The following is a 25,651-nucleotide window of genomic DNA, read 5'->3' as shown; positions in this document are numbered from 1 at the left end:
ACTGTCAAATACTTTTACGTTCCTTCTTGGCCACTTCTCTCCTCCAACAAACAACACAATGGTGAAACAAACTACCACATCCCTAGGTATTTACCCCATTGATGCTGTACGTTGACAATACTTTCAATACTTTAAACAATTTTCCTAAACTCTTAACACAGTTTTCAATTAATTAACACATTTCGTGTTGCTCTGACACAAAATGCATACAGTCAACACAAATTTAAAATGCTTGAATTTCTTTTACACACAAGCTCACCAAGATCACAACAATGGATTTTTACTTTCACACTGTGTCAGAACAGAAAACATCATGTTCTAAACCTAACTTATAGGCTAAAGTCAAAGTGAAGTGCTTTTCATATTGTGACTTGAAATACAAATATATCCCCTTTATTTTATCCCATTACTACTGAGAAACAGCTGATTGGAGTTATGCAAATAGATCAATGACATTCCCATCTAGGAAACACACTCACGTGTTGAGGTTCTTTCAGTCGCGTGACCATATGGTATACAGTAAAAGAGGAGCTCTTTGGGCTGATCTTGTGTGGAAAGGAAAATGCCTGCATGAGGGAGAGGAACACGAGTACCAGGACAAGGGAGAGGAGTGGGACAAGGATAAGGTTGAGGTAGAGGACTCAGAATATGTGGTGGTGCTCAAAGAAGGGCCAGAGCTTGGGGAACTGATGAAATAAGAGCTACTAACATAGACCATGTCAGAAACCATGGGCTATCATACAGAGAGGCTGGTGAACAAGTACAGCCAAACTTCAGCCGGGACACAGTGGCATCCATTGTCCGGACTTTCCAAGAAATAACTACACAAAGTATCTTTTACAGTTTTTTACTATTGACAATTATATGACAATTTTTTCAATACTTTTATCAATTTTCCTGAACTCAACGCACCAACACACCTACAACAAACAACTGGTAAAACAATTAATTTCATGCTCAAAATCACACAACAACTCCAACACTAATTTATTAACACTAATTCAAAATACAAAAATGCACTGACATAGCACACTACCAAATCTACCACATCTACCAAAACACAGCAAATATGTCCCAGAATCAAATAATACCAGGTGGAATTACAGAAACTGCATTATTTTATGTGTCAGGTCTGCTCCTTATGCAATAGACACTATATTGTATTGATCATAGATTATGCTTTGCACTGCAGTGTCGTTGAGCCTCTCAAAATTTTTGTTTTGGTGAGTTTAGTAAATGCATGCAAAAAAAAGAGAAGACAAAGACGGGATTGTTGCAGTAAAGGCTCTATTTTACAACAGGACAAAAATTACAGTATTATTATATTGCAGTATGAGACAATACCAAATATTCAAACAGAATATGCCACAGAAAAAAAAGTCATATTCTAATCTGCCCGGCCTTCTGCATTTGGCAGATCACACCTGATATCTTCTCTGGCAAGGCATCTTGGGAAGAATCTCTTGGCATGCCTTATCCACCCCTGGCAGTGTTCAGCTGTGATGTCTTGGCATGCAGCATCCATTGCATATAGGAGGGACATTTGGTCCTGTGCACGATGATCATAAACCCTCCATCTGGAAAAAATCCAGTCTCCAAGTCCATTACCTCAGTCTGAAGGATTTATTAATTAACTACAATAAAATGGTTAAGGATGCAAGAACACACTATTTTCCTGAACTCATTACTACACATAAACACAATCCCAGGTTTCTGTTTAAGACTGTGGATCAGCTGGTAAACCCAACCCCTCCTTGTGCCTCAGCTGGAAGTAATGATGACTGTGAATTGTTTTTATCTTATTTTACCAATAAGGTGGTGTCAATCAGAGCCTCTATTACCCCCGTGGCCTCTTACTCAGAGGTCCCTCACCAGCAACAACAGAGTTTTAACCAGTTTTATCCCATCGACTTGTCTGAGCTTTTAAAAACAGTATCACAAATGAGAGTGTCCTCCGGCCCACTTGATATAATACCTACAAAATTTTTACTGAAAGTAATAGATTCTGTTGGGCCCCATTTGATCTCTGTTTTCAACAGCTCCCTATCTACTGGTTGTGTCCCTGATTATTTTAAAATGGCTTGCGTGAACCCACTTTTAAAGAAACCTGGTTTAGATCCCTCCCTCCCACATAATTTTAGACCAATTTCAAAACTCCCTTTTATTGCAAAGATTCTAGAAAGAATTGTGTCCAAACAGCTGCTCACTGTGCTGGAAAATAACAAATTATTTGAAAAGTTTCAGTCTGGTTTTAGGAAGTACCACAGCACTGAGACTGCCCTGCTTAAAGTCACCAATGACCTTTTAATGTCTGCAGATGAAGGTATGTGCTCAGTCCTTGTACTCCTGGACCTTAGCGCTGCTTTTGACACCATTGATCACAACATCATGTTAGACAGACTGAGGCACTGGGTGGGGATCTCTGGTACTGCCCTAGAATGGTTTTCATCCTACCTGTCAAATAGGAAGTTTTGCGTGTCTGTAAACAACTATGTCTCTTCATTCTGTCCAGTTAAATATGGTGTGCCTCAGGGGTCGGTCTTAGGACCCATTTTGTTTTCCTTGTATCTGCTTCCCCTTGGACATATTATCCATAAACATGGCATTTCTTTTCATATTTATGCTGATGACACACAAATATACTTGCCCGTCGGATCCACAGACCCTGGAATGCTGAGTTCACTTAACAACTGCCTTTGTGAAGTTAAAAAATGGATGTCAAATAATTTCCTCCAGCTGAACTCAGACAAAACAGAAATCCTGGTCATCGGGTCTCAGCAGATGGCAAATACTGCCATCTGCTGGTTCCCTAGTAAATCACATTAAGCCTGTGGCAAAGAACCTTGGTGTTTGGTTTGATAGTAATTTAAATTCTGAGCAGCACACCACAAAGCTTGTTCAATCATGTTTTTATCAACTTAGAAATATAGCAAAAATTCGATCTATGTTAACTTTTAAGGACACCGAGACCATTTTACACGCCTTCATCTCATCACGCCTGGATTATTGCAACAGCCTTTTCACCTGTTTAACCCAAAAATCTATTGATCGACTCCAGACTGTCCAGAACTCAGCTGCCAGGCTTTTAACCAGAACAAAGAAATATGACCACATTACTCCTATTTTAGCTTCATTACACTGGCTCCCAGTATGTTTTAGAATTGACTTTAAAATTCTATTGATCACTTTTAAAGCTCTTCATGGCCTCTCGCCTTGTTATATTTCTGACCTTTTAGTCCCATACGCACCAGCACGTACCTTGAGATCCTCGGGCAGAGGTCTGTTGTCTGTTCCAGAGTCTCGACTGAAAACTAAAGGGGACAGAGCGTTTGCTGTCAGGGCCCTGAGGCTCTGGAACAGCCTGCCCGAGGAAATCAGGTCGGCTGAGTCAGTGAACTCTTTTAAGTCCCTTCTTAAAACATACTTTTATAGGAGAGCTTTTCCCGATCTTATTTGACTTTATTTTATCCCTTTTATTTTATTATATTTTACTAATTTTATATTAAATTTTCATGCTCTTATCTTTTTTTTTGTATTATTCTTTACACTTGTTAAAGCACTTTGTAACTTGTTTTTGAAAAGTGCTCTACAAATAAGGATTATTATTATTATTATCTCCAGGTTGAGAAAAACTCCTCAATGGGGTTGAGGAAAGGGGAGTAAGGGGCAAGGAAAAGGGACATCACCCTCGGATGGGTGTCAAACCAGGTTGTGACTGCACGGGAATGGTGGAATGCCACATTGTCCCATGTGATCACATATATTGGCAAGTGGTCTCCCACCTGTCCCCTTTCTGCCTCTAGCACCTGTCTTTCATACAGGTCTTCTAAAAACAGGACAAGGCAGTCTGTGTTGTAGGGGCCAATCTCACATTTATCGTCATTCCTTATCCTTAGAGAGACAAAATACAGTTACATATGAGGACCGGAGGCATATAGTCACTACCATAAATGGTAAAGTTATTTAAACTTTGCAGTAGGAGGAGCCCTTAGACAAAATCCTACCTGTTGGTTTCTCGAAAAGTCTGGATAATAGATGCCACTGTGTCCCGCCTGAGATTTGGCTGCACTCGTTCACCCGCCTCTCTGTATGATAGCCCATGGTTTGTGACATGATCTATGATAGTTGCTCTTATTTAATCAGTTACCATAGCTCTGTTCAGTTAGCCCTTCTTTGAGCACCTCCACGCATTCTGACTCCTCTACCTCTACCTTATCCTCGTCCGGGCATTCCTCTCCCTTCGCCTTGTCCGACTCCTCTCCCTTGTCCTAGCCCTCATCTTCCTCTCCCTCATGCAGGCATTTTACTTACTTTCTGTGTGTTGCTCTATATTGTTTCTTTTCCATGCGAGATCAGCCCAAAGAGGTCATCTTTTATACCATATGGTCATGCAATTGAAAGAACCTCAACACCTCAGTGTGTTTCCTAAATGGGAATCAGCTGTGATTGATCTATTTGCATACCTCCAATCAGCTCTTTCTCAGTAGCAATGCAATAAAATAAGGGGGATATATGTATGTTTCAAGTCACACGATGAAAAGCTTTTCACTTTGACTTTAGCCTATAAGTTAGGTTTAGAACATAATGTTATAACTTAGTGGAGGACTTGCATTACCTAACTTTCTAACTTACTATTGGGCTACTCACATCCATAAACTTTGCTACTACTCTGTACCTACTCTTCTTTATTCCTCTTTACCCACAAAACCCTCTCTATATACTGAAAAACCAATTGGTTCTTAACACACTCAAAATCTGGTATCAATTTAGACATAATGTTATCTGTTCTGACATACAGTGTAGAAGCATTTGTAAATTTGGCTGGTTGAGCTTGTGTGTAAAAGAAGTTCAAGCATTTTAAATTTGTGCAAACTGTATGCATTTTGTGTCAAAGCACCAAGAAATGAGTTAATTGTATAGCCTACACAGCGGATGTTGTGCAAACTGTGTTAAGAGTTTACGAAAATTGTTAAAAGTCTTGAAAGGATTGTCATAGCGATCGTAAAAAAAACTGTATTTTCAGTAATGGTTCCACCTCGTTGTTGCTCCACGCAAAAACATCTCTGGTGTGGTTCTTTGTCTGTAGTGATACTTTTTTCTTTCGCCAAATCTTCCACAACTGCAGAGTAGATAATCTGCTTCCTGTTTACACCGGCACTCATGTACGTGAACAGCCACAAGATGTGTGTTTTCAGTCTTGAAACAGCAAGTATTTATTTGGCAAAACAGTGTAACAGTAGCACAGCGTTGTATACAGTAGACAAGAAAATGAAACCATAAACATGTGTAAACCAAAAGTATCATTTTTACTTATATTGCCAAAAATTACAGTTATTCTCAATTGCTAAAACACTAAACCCTATTGTCTGAACCAAATGCTCAGTTGCCTGAACCCACTGATTGAATCAATCACTCTTTTGGCAAAACCATAAGCACTTTTCACCTGTTTAGACACAACTTGCCAACACATTTTCATTGTGATGCACCCGTGCTGCATAATGGTCAGCACAGGTGTCACCACTTGATCACAACAACTCAAAATTGATCACACTTGTGGCTAATGATGTGAGGGAACATATACAGTAAGCAAATTCAGAGAGCACTGGTTTTTGAGGCCCTACAATGGATAGAAATCTGAGAGGAAGAGTTCGTGTGAGAGGAGGTCGAGGTGGTCAGTGAAGACAAAGAACAGTAATATCTGATGAAATCAGAGCTACTGTGATTGACCATGTCCTTGTCCATGGTATGAGCATGAGGGAGGCTGGACAAAGGGTACAACCAAACATCAGTAGATTCACTGTGTCCACCATAATCCGAAGATTTAGAGAAGAGAACAGGTAATTACCTTTTTTTGACAGTACAGTGTGTAAATGTTGATAGCAATTACTGTATGACATACTATATACTGTACCACAGTATACTGTAAGTAAATATATGTTTCAGTACATCTCAACCTGGAAGATGAGTGCTAGGACAAGGGAGAGGAATGCCCGGACGAGGATAAGGTAGAGGGAGAGGACTCAGAATATGTGGTGGTGCTCAAAGAAGGGCCAGAGCTTGGGGAACTGATGAAATAAGAGCTACTAACATAGACCATGTCAGAAACCATGGGCTATCATACAGAGAGGCTGGTGAACAAGTACAGCCAAACTTCAGCCGGGACACAGTGGCATCCATTGTCCGGACTTTCCAAGAAATAACTACACAAAGTATCTTTTACAGTTTTTTACTATTGACAATTATATGACAATTTTTTCAATACTTTTATCAATTTTCCTGAACTCAACGCACCAACACACCTACAACAAACAAATGCTCAAAATCACACAACAACTCCAACACTAATTTATTAACACTAATTCAAAATACAAAAATGCACTGACATAGCACACTACCAAATCTACCACATCTACCAAAACACAGCAAATATGTCCCAGAATCAAATAATACCAGGTGGAATTACAGAAACTGCATTATTTTATGTGTCAGGTCTGCTCCTTATACAATAGACACTATATTGTATTGATCATAGATTATGCTTTGCACTGCAGTGTCGTTGAGCCACCCTTACACCAGGGTAAATCTCCTGCAAGCCATGGGACTTGCCTGTGGTGACATGGGTGTGGAGGCATGCCAAGCCTGGATACAGCATGCCAGGGGTTTTTTCCCCCATTGCCTGGCCAGACAAAATGTGGCCTGCGATGTGGATGAAGTCCTGTGGCCTGACCCAGTACGGCGACATGATGCTGTGGCTGAGTAATGCACTCATTTGTATATTTTTGTACTTTATTTTTACATGGGCTTACTGTACACAAGTGGCAAACGCATAAGATTGTTTTTACAAGTGCTACGTGTAAATGCACAAGATTTCTGTTTTGTCTTTTTGTACAAGTGCTAAATGCACAGGTTTTTTTTGTTTTGCAACATGCATTTAGCCTACAGTGAACAATAAACATTTATTTCTCCAGCTTCATGTCCTGAGCATTGTGTTTTCTATTTTTCTACCTAGTGTTTAGTGACTGTTCAGTAGTGTTTTTAATTTTGATTGACTCGGGGCACGATTTGACAACATAGTTCAGTTTTGAGCATAGATTGAACTGTTTTGAGGTGAAAGTTTGGTTTTGCAAGAAGAGTCTGAGGTTTTGTGAATGTAGCTTGAAAATTGGGTTTTGTGTTCACAGTTTAGAGAAAAGGAGATCAGCTTTCAAGAAATGTGTCTTAGCAATCGAGAAAAACTGTAAAACTTATTTTACAACACTGTGCTGCTGAAATAACCATTAGATTGCTGCAACCTAATTTCTGAAGGTTCAAATTATGGACTCCACTGTAAAGTGACTCAAGTTGGGCTGGACTCTCAGTGCAGCTTCTTTCATTGTCAACCTCTGGTTGATCAAGTGATCAATAAGTGCGGCCCTAATTTCATCAGTGATGGCTCTCCTTCCTTCTCTTCTTTTCCCTCGTCCTATTCCACTTCCTCTTCCTCTTCCAACTCTTCGTACTTGAACTTGTCCTAGTTGTCTTCCCTGGCCTCTCCCTCCTACTCCCCTTACTCTCTGTCCATTGTTGGCATTCACTGTTCAAACAGGTAATCTGACCTTTGACCTATGTATAGGTCTACTGTATACTAAAGCAGTGACTGGTTAGTGATCAGTTAAGCCATTAGTGTTTGCACATGTGAGGAGTGGGTCTCTGACCTGGTGAAGAAGTGTAGCATTTTGATTGATTGGGTTTGGAAAAGGAAAGCAGGTCACATCCTGTTAGATTTTTGTGTCTTAGGTAGTGAATTGTGTGTAGTGTTTTTGAAAAGAAAAAAACTATTTCAGTCATTTAAAACTGAGTGAAAGGCTGAGAAATAGCTTCTGGTTTTGGAGATTTGAGGTGAGGTTTTGCTCTTTGAGTGAGAGATTCCAAAAATCGTGTGACATATAGACATTTTGTGTGTAAGCAGTTGGAAAAAACTGTAATTGTTATATCAAAATTATTTCTAAGGACAATTCAGTAGTCGCTGGATATTGGTATGGAGATGAGCAGGGAAGAGGAGGGGGAGACACAGTACTCAAGAGCAGGAATGCAGGTGCAGAGGCCGTGGATCAATCCACTATAGCAGCCACAGCTAGGCAGGCAGGGTGCAGAGCTGGTCAGGGGCTGGGCTCCAGCCTGGCGGACATGACTCGCCATTACTGACCGTTCCAGCAATGTGTGTTCCAGACCGCCCGCTCCTGCCTGCAGCAAAGTTTAAACTGTCCACTCCTGTGAGATTTGCACTGGTCCCAAGGGATCTGCAGAACCCCAATCTCAATGCAGTCCTCTAATACATACCTGTTAGTTATTATGAAGCAAAATTACTTTCTCCTCCTTATTTTCCTCCTCCTTCCTGAATTTACAGTTATATCGCTGCAGTTTGAGTCCTCCCCCGTGTTTGTGCAAATGAAAAGATTAGGCCAAATGCATGGCATAAAATAAAAAGTACCCTATTTAAAAATTAATACAACATAGTAGTTAAGTAGAAAAATAGGCCAGTTTGGAACAGTACAATGTCAAGTTCAGTCCTCAGCGAGGGATCTTGACCTGATGAGCATAAAACCCAATGATATCACAACTTGCTAATAGAGATAATGTGTTGCAAAATAACAACCTGATAAAGCATTCCTTTCTCACCAGTTGAATGGGATTTTTGTTTCTGAACATCAGTGCACATCTTCTCGATACCAGGGCTGCAAGATGTAACTTAAATCTTGACGCAAGGCTGCAGGCTCTCATCTGTGAGGCAGGAGTGATATTTTGACTTTATGTAGTTCATGCTTAACAAAACTTGCGCTCACAAGTACGTTGATCCAAAGATGGACAGGACTCCAAATGTATATTTCTTCATGTTGACATAGCTGTCGGAAATAACATTCCATGTTCCAAACACAAGTTTGTCGGGTTTTGGAAGTTTCTCAATGTCGCTCCATTCGTGGTTTTGAGCGAAAATAGCCTTCTAATAGGCAACATCTTCAAGATCAGCTGTCAGGCCTTTGAACTTAAATAGCCATATGTCTTCGTCGGCTATGTCGGCTTGTTCCATGTCAAGTTCGGCAGACTTACTCCAGTGAATGCAGACATGTTTAACAGGGATGGGTCTATGTCCTGGACTGGCGACTTGTCCAGGGTGTAACCTGCCTTTCGCCCTATGTAAGCTGGGATTGGCTCCAGCCCCTCGCGACCCTGCACGCAGGATAAGCGGCTGACGATGGATGAATCCAGTTTGCATTCCAATGATCGCACGTTGAAAATAATCACAGTTGATGTGGTTGTGTTCTCTGAACTCTCTCAGAGAGGGGAACTGCGAAAGCGTGCCTCTCTGTAGATCTGTCACCAACACTGTCAGTTTGCGCTCAAATGCTAAAACATCTTCCAGCAGCTGCTGGGCCATGTTCCCCTTTTCCTGGAGACTTTTGTTAAGTGTGTTGAGGTGAAATGTCCACCATGAAGTGTAACTTCTCCAGCTGATCGTGATCTTCCAGTTCTGAATAGGTCTGGTCTTTGCTTTGCAGGAAGGTTTTCACATGTTTAACACAAGCAGCAAACTGTATCAGGACTTCCCCTCTGAACAGCCACCGGACTTTGTTATGGAGCAGGAGTACCGAATATGTGCTGTTGACCTCATCTAGCAATGCACAGAACTGACGGTGGTTTAAGCCTTTTGCCATTATTTTGTTCACCATCTGGATGACAAGGTCAATCACATCCATGTTGGACTATATATATTTAGTAAGACCAAATATCTTATCTATCCAACTTAGAATGCTCGGCACAGGCTGTTCCCGTACATCAACAAAGTCTTACAATCCATGTTTCTACAACATTCTCACGGCTTTCTGTGCTGCTCAGAGTTTCTACCCTCAGCTACCATCCATCTCTGTCATGTTTGACATTTCCATCCATTTTTCAGACACTCTAATCTACCACTTTAAATGAAACAAGACTCACCGTCTGGTCTACCTCGACCCATCTACCCCTTTCAACTAGACTTGTATCTAAGCACATAAAACCCTATACATGGCAATCTCAAGTGTAGCCAGGTACGCTTCCTCCAAGACCCTCTGTTTCAGAGGCAGGCATTCTCCTGCATCCTTTATGTCACCCCCCCGCTGCAACCTAACCTTGACATGTGGAAGACTGCCTTGTGTTTGTTTTTTTTGTTCCCTGGGTGTGGCTGCAGTTTTGGTTTTGGGCCCTTTTCCCTTTCTCTCGTAGACCTGCAGGTTGCCGGGAGGCGTGTCGGCTGCGAGGGGAGCTGATTACACACACCTGCACATGATTTGCACTCCCTCGGGTTCCTGCCCTATTTAAGCAGCGGCCTGACATCCTGTCCTCGCCGGATTGTTAAGTCGTTTCAGTACGTCTTGGTTACCAGCTCACTTGATTAGGAATTATACCTGTACTATGCCCGTTTGTTAAGCTGACTACTAACCTGTGTTTCCTGTGCTCAGGATCTCTACCGGACCCGTCCGAGACCAACTCACCTTCCCCGCCTCCTGGATCTCACTCTCCTGCCTTTTACCTGTTTGCCTCTCTGCCTGGACCCCATCAGCTTCCTTCGCCTGCCTGCTCTGCCTGCTCTGCCTGCCCTGATCCCCGCAGCCGCCACCAGCTCTTTAGTTCAATAAATCTCTGAGAACCAGCTCTAGTGTCCAGTCTATTCCTGGGTCTGACACTTGTTGTGACACTTTACCTACATCCGCAATGATCCGAACGATATTAGAAATGCCCACACAAATCTTTCCATTTAAACTTTGTTTCTGGGGCCTTTGTCCGAAGCAGAGCACGTGACAAGACAGCTTCCCCACTGATTCTCGACTTCCCTCATTCCATCTTTCTCTTCCATCATCTATCCACTACCCTGATTTTTCTCCCTCACCCGCCCCTTATCCTTTCATTTCTCTATTGTTACCCCCTCATCCCTACATCCCCACATCCCATCATCCCTCTACCCTCACAACTTCATCCTTCATCCTTCCTTCCAGACCTTTAATCCATCCCTCCTACATCCTCTATCCATCATATATAATAAAATGTTATTGCAATGGTCTTTGTTAGTGAAACCACTGTTTTCTCTTCAAATAGAGGTCGGACTATATTTCACTGGAAAATGAGTTATAGGTTTCTGACAGTCTCTCTGCTCATCCAAACTGCATACCCCTAACTGATCTCCACAGGGTATAAACTAAAGAAAAATGCAGAGTGAAAAAAACAACTTGTCTAAATTGAGTCTTTAGTTTATTTCTGGGTTAAATCGGTCTGGCAACAGCTTCTCACCACAATCTGAATGTTGTTTCTGACTGTGATTTTTTTTTTTGTGGTTTAGATCATGCCAGTTTTAGCTGGAAATTACAGCTTATGTGGTGTCAGTGGAGGGCAGCCCTGAAGACCAGGGTTTGGCTGGGAAGGAATGGTGCAGCATCACAGCAACTGTACTTAGTTGCGTAAGTACGGCAATATGGGCACAGCTGTTTACCATAAATATTGTTGATTATACAAAAAAATAAAAAGAAGATGCCCACAAACCAACAGCAAAAGGCTGTCATTGTTAGGATGTAGATATGGCTGCCTGCAGAATCTGAACTGAACGCTGCACTAATCAATATTCTTATATGAACACTGGGTAAAATGACCATGTGTAACAGTCTATTTTATTTTAACTAAAGTGAAGAAAAAGGGTATTTGGGGATGTGTCAGTTATACGATATGTGTAACTGATACATTGTTTGGTAGCTTATTCAGCAAGCCAATGCTTGTAGATAAGAAGGAGACATTAGCGACAAAGTTAATGTGGGTTGTTGCTCAAAGTCTCATGCTCATTTGTTTTGTCTCAGGCTGCTGTGTAGCCCTCATAACATTGATTTTAAGGCATAAGTGCAGAAGTAAGAAATAAATTCAACACAACCATCCACAATCTACACACTACGTTAGGTTAGAATGTTTCCTCAGAGATATGCAGTCAGCAGTACCCTCCCTATTTATATGTAGTGAGTTAAATATAGCCACACACAAATAACTAGTAATTGAGGCCTTTAAAGTGTCTTTCTATAAATCTTTTTCAAACACAGGGTAAAGTCTCTGTGGCTAGATGAATGATTTGCTACACTGAATACATATAACAGACAGGCTGCTGATGTCATCTGTTATGATAAAGCTGAAACAGTTTTGTAGGGGTTGAAGGCTGAGGCACCAGCTGCCTCGACCCACACACACACATCTACATTTTAGTTCGGAAAACAGTCAACCTATTATACCATCCTGCAGACATGGATCAACATTAGCAATGATCTTGACTTGCTTTTGGTACCAGGTACTTTTCTAAAGTTTTGAATTGCAGATAGTAACCTCTCAATATAGGTAGGATTCTTAACTTAACACACAAACACAGGAACTCTTGCAGGATCCTTTCATCAGCAAACAAATGTCTGCAATTCATTAATTAACAGGCTGGCATTTAAAAAAAATTTGGGGGTTGAGTGAATAAAAAAATTGCCGGTGCCAACGATGGTAAGTTACTTGAAATTGGCAGGTTTGTGCAGAATGTGTGGATCGCACGAGTGATGATTCTAGTGATGATTCTCTCTGACCAATAAGTGGTATGCATAAGTACACAAAACAAAGCATAAGCGGTATGCTTTGTATGCTTTGTTTTATACTCAGTTTTCCCTCAGCTCACTTGGAACCTCGACCGAGGTGGTACCAAAAAAGTACCAGGTACTACTCACAACTTTTGACACTGGAAAACTATAAAGGAACGGTTTCAAATGAGTCCAGTAGAGCAACACTGTAGCATGCAGTGCAAATATGGCATCAGTTTTGGTCTCTACCAATTTGCCAAGGCTCTTTAGCTGCTGAATTCTCCACTATGTTCACCAGTTAGTCTCTTAACTGTGTCTGTCTGCTGTTTGATGCTGGACAAGTAATGAACAGTAGATTGATCAGAGCTTTTCACCTAAAAGATTAGACTGAACAAAAACAGTAAAATTTAGGCTATAAGACCATTGCAATGAGATGCAGAATCTGTTGCTAATTCTGTGTGGATTCATCACAAGTGACCTCTATGACATTACACATAGTCATTTGTTACATTGTTACAAAAAATATTGATTTAGTGTAGCTTACAGTTTTTATTACTTGAGGATGTAGAGGAACTTTTGAAATAACAGCCTGTATTCTAACCTTGCTGGCATTGCTGTATATCTGTATACCAAGGAACTGTTGGTTCCCCTGAAATTTTACCATTTGAGTGGAAAAGCAACATGGTATAGTAAAATTAACAATTGCAAAATATTCTCACACAAACCTGCATGGAATCAGATCTAAATTTCACATTACAATAGATATGGAACGGCCTCCTATCAACAACCACTGGAGGACTGATCAATTATATAATCATGGTGACTGTAAATGTCCGTCCACAAATAAATAACTCTTCAATTCTGTTTACCAAATATGAAAATCATATTCTTTTTACAATATTTTTATATTTAGTAATTTTTGTATCTCAGTGGCACATGGCACAAGTGCAGTGTTTAGTAGTACACAGAGTATTGTTTCTGATATTTGGAGTATTCATGACCAGAGACATGAATGCCCGTACAAAATTTCATGGCAATCAATCCAATAGTCATTAAGATATTTTAGTCTGAATCAAAGTGGTGGACTGACAGACCAACAGACTGACGGACAATACCATCCATAGAGCCATGCCACACGCATGGCTAAAAACTAAAGCAACAAAACATTCAGATATGTATTTGTTAGAAGCCATGGCTCTCACAAAGATAAGGGGATGCAATTGGTCAGACATAAATCACTCTTTAATTTGCATACATACATAAATTGCATGCAGTAAAAGGGGAAAACCACAACTTTACTCCAGAAATACGTTAATGAAGTAAGGGTGTCATTAGTCAGGGACATGGTCAGCATATACTCTCTGTAGTTGCTCAATTACTGCTATCACACTTCAGCTCTTGTGACATATTGTGTAACAGTTGAGAATTAATTTGCAGTTTGCTCTCTGTAAATAGAAAAAAGCAATGGTCACCCTCTGATCCCAACAGTCGCCTCAGAATGAATCAAGGCCATGTGTATGTACATATGTCCACATCGCTGTTTTGGAGTGCTGCACGCACATGTAAGGAGGTATTTACTAAGCATGCATACCACACACACATTAGCAGATGTGGGCCTCAGAACATTCAATCCTTCTACACGATATTCAGCATGCTGGAAGGTTTCCTGAGGGTTGTGATGCCTTGGACCTGCTCGTAACAGTCAAACAAAGAGAAAAATGGTGTTTTTTGTTTCACCAGCATCTTATAAGTTAGCTTTTGGTTTAGAAAGAGTCCATTAAACTTCTCTTAAAACCTAGTCAGGCTCTGAGCTGTGTCTTTGTTTAGTTGTGTGGAAGCTAAAGGTTCATCTTTACTAGTAGAACATAAAGGGATATTACGTAACCAAACAAAAAGTAAAGTTAAAACAACCTGAGCTGTCTGGCTACTAAGACAAAACTTTACACAAGAAAGGCAACCATATCTAAAAAGTGTACTATACATTACAATATTATTACAACAGTTCTTAATTGGAATGTGCAAAGCATGGTGGGTGAATAAACAATCTAAAAATGTCCCAAGTCTGTGAGTCACTATCTAACATTCCTCTGTATTAAAAATGAGTCAAAAGAGATCACAGTTAATAACAACTTAAACAACTTAAAGAGTAACTTAACATCAGGATGAAAAGTAATGTTTCATGGTGTCAAGACAGCCCAACAATGTACAGAGCCTTTAGCATCTCATCTGCAACTGGCGCCTTGCCGCCGAGGAGCCTTCTGGAGTGTACTATACTGAATGTGCTGTATTTTATGATGTTGAGATGCCAAGTGCTTTAGCTGCAGTTCCTCTAATGGTCAGCAAATACAGACTCTAACTGTGACCAAACAAACCAAATATTGAGGGTTTCTGGGCGGCACAGTTGTGTACAAAGTCAACGCAAATAGACTTGAGACGCAATTTCCTGTCAGGCGGTGCAGAAGGGGCACTGTCTGCGACACAAGTTGAAATTCTCAACTTTAGTGAGAAAGTTGCATGACTCTGTGTCGCGATAGCCTGCCAGCTTCACCGACAGCTTCAGAGCATTGTTTTCGCCGATAGACAGCTGCTTAGCTACGGGCAGCTGGGGAAGAAAGAGCTGGGAGTAGCGCTGCAGCTTTTGGACATATGAACACCCGTAGTCGGACTGGATTATGCTCTGACAACTGCGGCGTTTACTCGCAGGAGGAGCTCAGTGATCACTGCTTTTATTAAATTAACTTTTCACTTAAATTTTTGGGATTGAAACATTGATTTATTCACTCACACTTCTTGGCAGCAAGCCACTACATGTTTCAGCTTCCACTGTTGTTGTTAGCGTCAGTTGGCACCAAGAGCTCTGTTGGATTACTACTTCATATTTATATAAAAACCGGACACAACATGACATTGCTTGGAGAAATGAAAGAAATAAAAGTTGAACTACCTGGTGATTTCAGAAAATATGTCTGTTATATGTCTCTTTTTCCAGCTATTGTTGTACTTTACTGTGAACAAGTTATCACAACCCTGATCGATCCGAACCCCATTCAGAATACAAATTGACAGACCTGACAAAGCATCAGTTCATATGTTGTATGTCAAATCTGCATCATATTGTAGTTATCAGTTTGATCCGTTTATTGCAACTAAATCACAGCAAAATGTTTACTTTGGGTCTCAAATAAGACCAGGAAGAGGAAGATGTAGCATATGTGAGTGGACCTCATTGGAACTCATTGGTATCAAATGAAATGAGACTCTATCACAGAGTTCTGTCTTATTTATTGGGATCCTGTTACCACAAAATACGGAGGCCATATTATGGTCTAGACTTCACCCATTTACAGAATGTTATATTCTGTTTGCATTTTGCCTTCATCATTAGGGTTGGGCCAATAGACGATGCAATCGTTCATCGGCGATGGCTGACAGACATTGTGATTGTAAAACCCCACACATTATACCGCCAGGTGAAAGCAGGTTATAATCACCACAAACATAGTCATTATAAATTTTAAATATGCTTCGCACATTCCTCCGCTAAACACAAAGCACATAAAAGACACAGAACTCGTCTTTTATTCCATATTTTGATCTGTTATCACGGCAGCAAGTGAGCCGCTTATGGGCTTGTTAATGACGCAGCCTATCAAACAACCGAAACCAACATCTGCACCCTGTGTGTTCAATGCTGCTTTACCTTGACTTGGTTGTGCTTGTAAAATATCCACCGTGACTTGTAATGTTATAGGCTAAGTCTTTAACCGAGTGAAATCTCTGCTAGTGAACACATGCACATAAGACGACCACTTGACTTTGACATATTACCAATGTGTTAGCCCCAGTCATAAACTTAAATAAACTGTTTCAGTTCAATTCCATTACCGTAATTCTAGAAATGGCACCAGGTTTTCACAGCCACTGCTGCCCAGCAATTGTTTATTGCTGACAGTCTTGGCTCTATAGTGGGCCACAGGTGGCTCATGTTATTTTCCTTCACTCTATCTTCAATAGCATTGTGAGTCATGGCCTATCTGAAACTCAGCACCTGGAAACCAAGCAAACAGTTAAAGTACGGTAATAGTAAAGGGGGATTTACTGCGTAACAATAGCAAACCATATGTTCCTGTTTCCCATCCATCATTGCTGACACCAGCACACTGACAGAGCCTCCTCTGTTCTCTTTCTCTGCCTTTACTCCCTCTGTGACACGCACTACATAGAGGTTTAACTGTGTGTGTGTGTGTGTGTGTGTGTGTGTGCGCCACTTTAACCATAGATGAACACATACTACACATGAGCAGCTAGTGTGAACTTGACAGGTGGTGTTTGCTTTGGGAACTGTAAGGTTTCCATTCACACCTTCACTGTAACCCAGGCCTGAGCCTGTTACGTGTGTGTGTGTGTGTGTATTACTACATACTGACAGGTGGTGAAAGACCATACATTGCTGAGGGACATATACAAAAACTATCGCTGAGGTTGTCTGCATACACACGCACACACAGCTGTACTTTTAATCCCCCTGGTTCCTGCATAGGTGCAAAAGGAAACCCCACACACCAGACGTTACATGGCGTATCTCTGTTGAAAGGAAGAGAATTTGGCTTCCTTCTCTAAACTCAAGCCAAGCCAGTTGCATGTAAGGTACTTAAGGGATAGCACTGTGTTTTTATTTTACCCATTACAAGCAGTAGTAATAGAGGACTTTCAGCTTTCTCAGCTCTTGAGAAACATGGCTGTGAAAACACAAAGTTAAATGTTATGTATGACTCAGGAATTATTATTTCTTTAGCAAAATTAGAAAATACCCGAAATCTTAACTCTCTTTAAACCTTAATATCTTGTTAATGAATTTGCATTAATCTCTAACAACACACATACTAAAGTAAATTTATATAATGACAACTCCATACAAGCCCTCCAAATTGAAAGACAAAATAAGTAATTTGGCCTAGCCGCTTTCCAAAACTGTTATAAATCACTGTTGAAAAATAAATCTGTTTATGATGTGGAGACGCTAAGTTTAGGGAAAGATCATGATTTGGGTTACAATAAATAATTTGTTAAGGTTAGGGGTACTGTTGGCAGACCCAAGGCAGACACAGAACGCTTTGGTGACCAACAAGCTTAAGAAGTGGTGGCTGTTTAGAAGAGAGCAAGAGGCAGGCATGCTTCCTCACTTTCGTCCATCACCCTCACCTCTTTTTCAACCTATTTTTCAACGTCACCTGACTCTCTTTTGCACCCGTCATAATTCCTATGCCCGCTAGAGGGCTTTGTCACTTGAACGTGAACAGATGTAGTTTCAGGGCACTCGTCAACGTAGTTAAAGTTAAAGAAACTAATTACCGGGCAGCAGCAGGAAGAACAGCATGGATATATCATTCTGTCATCTCATATATCATCAGTTTAAAAGAGCTTCATTTGAGATCTGTAAATTTTCAGGTCACCCAACCGTGTCTACTGGAAATGTATTTATTCATAACTAATTTGCAACAGAAAATACACGTTGGAGGAAAAATAGCACCACCTAGATTACATTTCTAGTAACATAAATAAAGAAATGCTGTTAATGAAGTGGCAGAATGTTGATACTGAACATACTGTATCAGTAAATTGTTCACTGATAACATATTTCATTTGTTTACAGCCAAAATATAATGGTTTTGGACATTACATACCACTACCTTGGTATAATAAAATAACTGTATATGTTGTTATTTTATTCAAATTTTTAATATTTGTATATATGTTCTGTGTGTGGAGTGTGAAGGGGGCTACAACTTTCACTTCACTGTGCAGCACTGTGTTTTATGGAAACCTCATGCAGGTCCTGCAAAAAAATTATTTTACTGTTTATTAGCCTACAAATGAGACAAAAATTAGCTAGCTAGTGTTGCGTAAAAGTCAAAGTCTTAAAAGTCATTGTTTTTGACAGAGGCTTCCTGGGGTGATCCATCCTGTACCTTTTACAGGAACAGATGACTATCTCTACCACAACGCTTCCAAGTTACCGTAGCTGTCATATCTCACGGTACCAGCGTTTCCATGGGAATGAAGCTGTTGAAGCTTTTGTAAAATGCCCCCACTAGGGGGTGACTATCGTGTCCAGTGGGTTTCCTTCCACTACCACCACTGAATATAGTATTCACAACTTCTTTCTGCTGCGGCCAAGTGGCCATAAAATGTATTAATCCTGTTCCCATGCTTCAGTGAACATTAAAACTGAAGTTTTTTTTCCTTTTTATAGAACCTAGAAATGTTAAGCATTGCCCCAGCATCAGCCATACATGTACTGTTTTGCTTGATTTTTATACTTATATGGAAAATCTTTGATAACACTACTTAACCATACTGGATTTTTCACTATTTGAGAGTTATATATTGGCCCATATTTATTTATTTTAACATAAACACATAACATGAATAAGGGTATTTTATATTTATCCCTTAAGTTTTTTATTAGTTTGTGTCCAAGGAACATACTGAGCGGGCTGTTTTACAGCTGAAAAACTATGTGATGGAGTTACACCTTTTCTATATCACCCCCAAAATAGCTATGGTATTTCTGTACTGCAATTTATTGTTATTTCTTGGCTAACGTGTATGAGATACTAATTAATCTGTGATTGGCTAAAATCATCTGATAGCGTCGGCCATGCTGATGTATCTGTCAGGGTCTACCTTACTCTAAACTTTTTTTTATCCTAGAGGAACAATCAGCCTACGTCACATCCTTTTTGTGAATTATTTATGACTTGACTTGTAGCTCTACCACCTTCCTCAAAAGCAAAGCAAATAGTGATGGTGTGAGTGAGCATGTCCAGTACAAAACTGCACATCTTAGACTATATAAACTTCATCCAGCTAATATATGATATTCATTATTTCAAAGGTGGGCATCACTGACTGGATCTCATTTACATTTTAATAAAAAGGCCAGTTATCACAGGCTCCATATATGGGTTTAATTCAGACCCACACACAGTGCATACAGACATCTGTAAAGCTGTGTAATAACTGAAATGAAACATCTGGTAAGCGGAGACAGAGACAGACCTAATGGAAAACAACAACACTGAATTTATCATGGTTTCTAACTACATCTGCCATGACAATGAAGCTTTATCCTGAAGCTGGGAGCCAGTTGGCCAGTCAGTGGTGGATGTAGCCTGAGGCCTCAGGGTTTGTACTGTAGGTCCGACCGCAAACAAGAGACTCTCTTCAGCAGACACTTGATTCTTCCAGACTGCTGGTCAATGAGCTGCTGCTGTGGGCAGATGGGTACATGTGCTCGCATACTGTTTCTAACAATGTTTAAATCAGGGAGAAACACAAAATATTCACAGATCAATACAGTGCCCATATAATGCACAAAACCAAATCCTACTTTCAAGGAATGAATGAATTTAAATTCACAGAGCAAATAACCAGAGCTGGTTAGGACAGAGTGTTGGTGGTAGTGGTATAGCATCAACAGAGGGGAATTCCTATTCAGAACAATTTTAAAACTCTTGCCAAACCTTAAAAATGTTGTGGTAGAACAACAAGGAGGGTGCTGCAAGGTTTGGATAAGCCATGTCCCCCTCCACGCAAGCTTAAAGCAATGGTGGACTGGAAGCTTCATCAGGCTGGGCATCAGGAAAAGGTCGTGGACTTTGGGTTTGTAGAGTGGAATCACTTCTATGCTACTGAGATACCCCTATCAAGATCAAGACACTCCAGACAGGACCAAGACATGGAACCAAGGGATTTCAGAAGTTAAGCATGTATACTATGTGTCCAAACAGTACAGCTTTCTACATAGCTTGCACTTCTCTCCCACTTTATGAGCGTAACGTTGACTCAAAGCATATTTTACACACATTTCAAGTACTGCACACTGCAGTACTGTGGCTTAACACACAGGACTGAAGCTACTTTTGCTACACTGTTTTATTCACTACACTTGACATGTTGACAGTTTATTACAGTATGTTTTATTGGTGACAACAGAATTCATAACTAATGGAATTATAAGCTATTCTAATATTTGTAATGAAGTAGTTTATTATATATGCAACATTTATAATTTATGCGACATTAATTAATTTACATGACTAATACTATAAAAATGAATAATTTTAGTTTATTCTAGCATTGTTTAAGAACAGTCATTTGTTTTATTTATTTATTGTTTTTAATTACATGTACTCTATGTAAGAGAAATACTTTGGAAACTATATACTTACATACCTAAAAGGTAACATATGTACTAAATTGATACCTGATGAAGGCTCGGTAATAGTGACATATAGATAACAGAAGTTATGGAAAATTATTATATCTGAGTAGTATGTATTACATATATACAGTAGTAGGTTATTCTTTTATATAATGGAATAATATCTTATAATTATAATAACAATATGATAATATCTTTATAGCACATTTCATTACAGGTAACAAAGTGAGTGACACTGAGTGATTTACAATTACTAAATAAAACAAATCACACATTGAAGGCTTTTTTGTAGAAATGTGTCTTAAGAAGTGAGATGAAACCGGGACCAGCCTCTGAGCCTGATCTCCTCTGGTAGACTGTTTCAGAATGTAGGGGCCCTGGCAGCAAAGGCCCTGTCCCCTTGGGTTTTTAGCCAAGACATAGTTTCCCCAGATCTGTGGCTGAAATAAACAAGCAAACTTGTCTAAGGGCTTAGCATAAGTTGCTAGTTCACTTAGGTTGCCATGATTTGAGTTCTATGAGCTTGGGGACCAAGTACATGGTCACCTGGTCTATTACAGTAAGCAATGGAAAATGACATTATGCTACAATAAACTGTTTTCTGTTTAACATTATGTAATGTTTGGTGATTTGGTGCCCCTACCTAGGACAGCTGTACAAATATATGTATTATGATTACATTGCTTATGATAAAAACCAAGCAAGTCACCAACTTTGCTAACAGCCGAACATCAAGCAAGCGCAACAACACACGTAATACATTACACGGTATACTGTAATGGAATGGAATAAGATGTTACATTAGAGTAGATAATCTTGCATATTTTATTTCAGTGTATAAAAACATAGTGTAGTACAGAGTACCATGTTGTATGTTTCTGATCTATCCATCCCAGATGACCTCAGTACATCTGTTTGAATAAATGATTCATTCTCCTCCTCTTTGCTGCCAGTGGGCCCTCTCTCGCTGGCCCCTCTCTATTCATGTCTGTTGACAGCGTGATGTATCCACATGGGGCCAAAGTGCTGACTCCAGCCCCTGACATCCTCCTCATTCACAACCTTTGACCCATTGCAAAAGAGGATGTCTCCCTGGACAGGGATTTCCCTGCTGTTTGACAACTGTGTGGCACAAAAAGCCGCCTGGCCCTGTTGACACGGGCATTAAGAGGGACAATGAAGGGACAGACTGGGAGGCCCCCCTGGAAAACAACACTTCCCTGCATATTGGCAAATCACCATATCTGTCTTACCTGACTGGTTATCTTTTTATGCTGAAACTTGCAACTTCGATAATCAGATTATTGTAAGTGATAGTAGTATCAGACACTGAGTAGAGCATACAGCATATAAAGTATAGCTCATTGCAGGCCTGGAATTTCATAATTTTTGGGGCAAGGTCATCGTAGTTTCTAAAAATGCAGCGCAGTGAGGATCCAAACATTTCAAAGAGGAGACGACCATCTGTCTGTTATGGTAACAGCCTGCAGTGTACAGTAGGCTTCCTGCTCAAAGAAATATAGTTAGTTGATCTTTATTGAAATTTTTTCTTTTTTTGTCAAACTGTTATAATCAAAATATAAATGTCACACTCACCTTTACCACAGGCAACATTTATTATAGTCAAGTTTTGAAGCAATGCAATTAGAATTACTCCCATTACTGATTTCAGACATTCCTGTTTGAAGTGATTTCCCCTTTGTTTTAAGATGTTTCAACATTTATAGTGAGCTACACATTTGATATAGCACTTGTTACCAAGCACGATTTTAGCTCTCTCTTCTTTTACTAAAATATTTTTGTGGTCTGTTAAAAAACTCTGCTTCTTTTGTACTTACAGGCTGTGTTCCCCGAACATTTATTTGATGGCCACAATTTTTATTTCTAAAAAAACAAAATTTTATCATTCCTTTGTAGTTGTTCATTAAGATCTTCAACTTAAGTACACTTAACTGGGGAAACCTAACCATTGCGTTTAAAGCTGGAGAAACTAGCAAGAGACTGCTAGAATTTTAAAGTTAAAGGTTAAGGAGAGATCACAATTTCTGTTACATGTCAATAAAGTAAACATATCCTGTCTTGTGTTTCAAGTCATTGTACTTTTTCAATGTTTAACCAGGACCACAATTTCCCCTAACCGTAACCTAGTGCTTTAAGAGCCTTTACAATATCATCAAAAAGCTTAATAGTGGGTATTGTGTCATTATAAAAATATTTTCTGCTTAAATATTTTGCTACTTTGCAGATACGTTCATCAGACATGTTTCCTCATTATGGTTATAACAAAAGTGGCGGCATTTTGTTTCTCTCAACATCTTAACATATTTGCCTTTGCAAGGTTGCAGTTGTGATATACTTTTCTTATTAATATCCACTTTGCTGGGGCCTAAAGCACAGCTAGTTTTCTTTCTTTCTTTCTGCAGCAAGTCATTGGCTTCACAACCTTGCTTTCTTTGTTTTTGTCATTTCACTTTTGGCCTTGTGGGTAATATCACAGGTCGACAGGAGGACCGAGTGTATTGGGTGGGGGGGTTAGGTGGCATTAGTTCCTTTAAGACAATGAGATTAAATGTTGCTCTCTGTCTTGGGTTTCTTTTGCTCATCATATATGATAATAATAATGATGTTTTTCTTCTTTTGTGCCTTTTGAACATTCCTGGTCTGTGGAAAATTAATAAAGAGAGTCTACAAAAAAGAATGTTCCAGGTTTACTTACGTATCCACTTTACTTTGCTGCTGTCCCACTCAGAATCTGTATATGTATGCTCTGGATGCCTTATATTGCTATGAACAACGTGACAAGACATTATCAGCAGTGATAGTGGTAAATAGGAGTGTTCACAGTTAACATGCTGTAGCCTATTTAGTGAATGAATGGGGAAAACTTCCACCATGATAAGCAAACCTGTCCCATCATATGTATGCATAAAAGTAGTCTATTTGTGATGTTTGTCGGATATTCTTACATCTGTTTGAATATACTTACTAAAATGGAGCCTATAGTGTGAATCTGTATCAAAAATATTTATATCAACCTTAAAGGATACTAACGTAGGCAAACGTAGTCCTTCATACATAAATGTTACTTCGGGAGTACAATTATATGTCGCCACAGGTACTTTTTTACTATTATTTTCATACTTCTTTCTGCTTTTGTTACCGTTAACTGGTCTCGTTCTCCGTTCTGCGCATGTCCCTTGCGGTCCACACACAAAACCAGAGGCTGTGGACGGAGAAAGAGAGAGAGAGAGAGAGAGAGAGAGAGAGAGAGAGAGCGACCAGGGATCCATGGAGCATGTCACAGCACCAGTGTTTTCTATGTCTTCTTGTCCACGATGCACTTTAGGATTTCAATAAGATGCGTGTGTGTTTCCAGATAATCAGTTTCTTCCTCGCCGTAAACTTTTACAGCAAGCCGCTCCGAGCTCAGGGTAAGTCTGTCTCTGTCTGTACCTCTGCATGTCCATATTGCCGTCTGTTTCTGCGTTCCTGTTTTGGTAAAGTTGTTGAAAAATGTCAGAACAGTGTAAAATTCAAGATTAAAGCCATTTTAGTACGCTGCAGGTCGGGACTAACTTATTGATTCAATGACAGCTGGCATCCTGTTGGGCCGACAGATATAGCTCATGTAGTGAGAACATCACGCCAAACCCCATTCAAAATCGTTCAATATGACATTATTTTGCTTTCTGGTGAAATTGAGTGAACCGCAGACTAGTCAATAATATGTATTCTGAATCGTAAAACTCCCCTGGTGAATTCGGGTATTGAAAGGTCCAGCAGACAGCGCTTTTTCCAATAAAACCTATACCTTTTAACTAGTTCACAGTGCTAGCTACCGCCCACCACGAATTTCTATCGTTAGGTGTGAAATGACTGTGGGAATAACGGGGGAAACAAGTGTAAAAGTTGGAATTTAATCATTAGTGGAGTATTTTTTTGCACGCAGAATTGAAGAGTAACATCCTTGACATTCACAAAAGGTTTGCCCATTGTGATTTTAAGGTTTCTACCTTTTCCCGAAAAGCAAAGCGACGATATGTGGAGTTAATCCATTATTGGAATGAATGTTAGCATGACGCTCCATCCGTCTCGGAGAACGTGATGAAACGTTATGGGGTTAGCATCCTGTGTAGCGTTTTCTGAGAACATGAGCCTTTGAAGATTTAAGGACGAGTGTGGCGTCGTTAATGTACATTTACCCATTGGGGCTCCTTGTAATATTTGGCTGCCTGTAGGCTATAACAGTTTTGAAAGTGTTCGGCTCCTTGTGTGAATAGCCAGCGATAGGAAGGAAACAGAGCTGATATAGCGGGTCGGGAAACAGTCAGAAGGGACTTACATGGCAGAAGCACTTTATGCCGCCTTAGTTATCGTAAAGCACACAGCTTCTATGAAGACTTCTTAAGATATTTTACTAAACAGTAATTCGGGACCCTCACACACCCAAAACACATTCACTTCTATAACATACTAAATGATGTAACTGGTTGGCGCGTTGTTCAAAAATCATTATGTCTTCAAATACACCTCAGTAAGTTTTGGCAAGCTTCGAGCGGAACGTTATTTTAATTCATACCGGGTATTAATGGATTATAAAGGCTATATGCCACGTGTTTAGCGAAGATTTCCTCCTAAATCACGTTTCAATAGCTTTCCTCGGTGAGAAAGAAAGGAAACCAGGAAATAAAACTGCCTGCTGTTTTGAATGGAGTCTGGCCGCTATAATTGCCAACACTGTGTGCCCTAAGTAAAACGTGTTTGAATGAATGGTGTATTAGCATCTCGGGGTGCTAATTAATTCATTGGGACTTGTTAAGGG

General features: G+C 39.9%; 1 protein-coding gene and 1 long non-coding RNA gene across 2 annotated transcripts in view; both read left to right on the top strand.

Moving 5' to 3' along the window:
• Window positions 1–10,139: 10,139 nt before the first annotated feature.
• LOC119899689 lies at window positions 10,140–10,666 on the top strand. Its single transcript, XR_005443891.1, has 2 exons — window positions 10,140–10,381; window positions 10,476–10,666. It is a non-coding gene; the product is annotated as an uncharacterized LOC119899689 (long non-coding RNA).
• Window positions 10,667–24,076: 13,410 nt separating this feature from the next.
• reck (reversion-inducing-cysteine-rich protein with kazal motifs) overlaps window positions 24,077–25,651 on the top strand; it is a 102,028-nt gene continuing 100,453 nt past the window's right edge. Inside the window, exon 1 of the mRNA XM_038723327.1 lies at window positions 24,077–24,260. Within this exon, the coding sequence (XP_038579255.1) occupies window positions 24,188–24,260 (73 nt within the window). The 5' untranslated portion in view covers window positions 24,077–24,187. The remainder of the gene's footprint in view (window positions 24,261–25,651) is intronic.

This window comes from Micropterus salmoides, unplaced genomic scaffold (genome assembly GCF_014851395.1).
Source record: "Micropterus salmoides isolate LMB-PRFRI ecotype aquatic unplaced genomic scaffold, ASM1485139v1 Ms_hic_scaffold_1, whole genome shotgun sequence".
Taxonomy (NCBI): Eukaryota; Metazoa; Chordata; class Actinopteri; order Centrarchiformes; family Centrarchidae; genus Micropterus; species Micropterus salmoides.
Note: the sequence above shows the minus strand (reverse complement) of the source record. Positions and strands in the feature narration are given on the sequence as shown.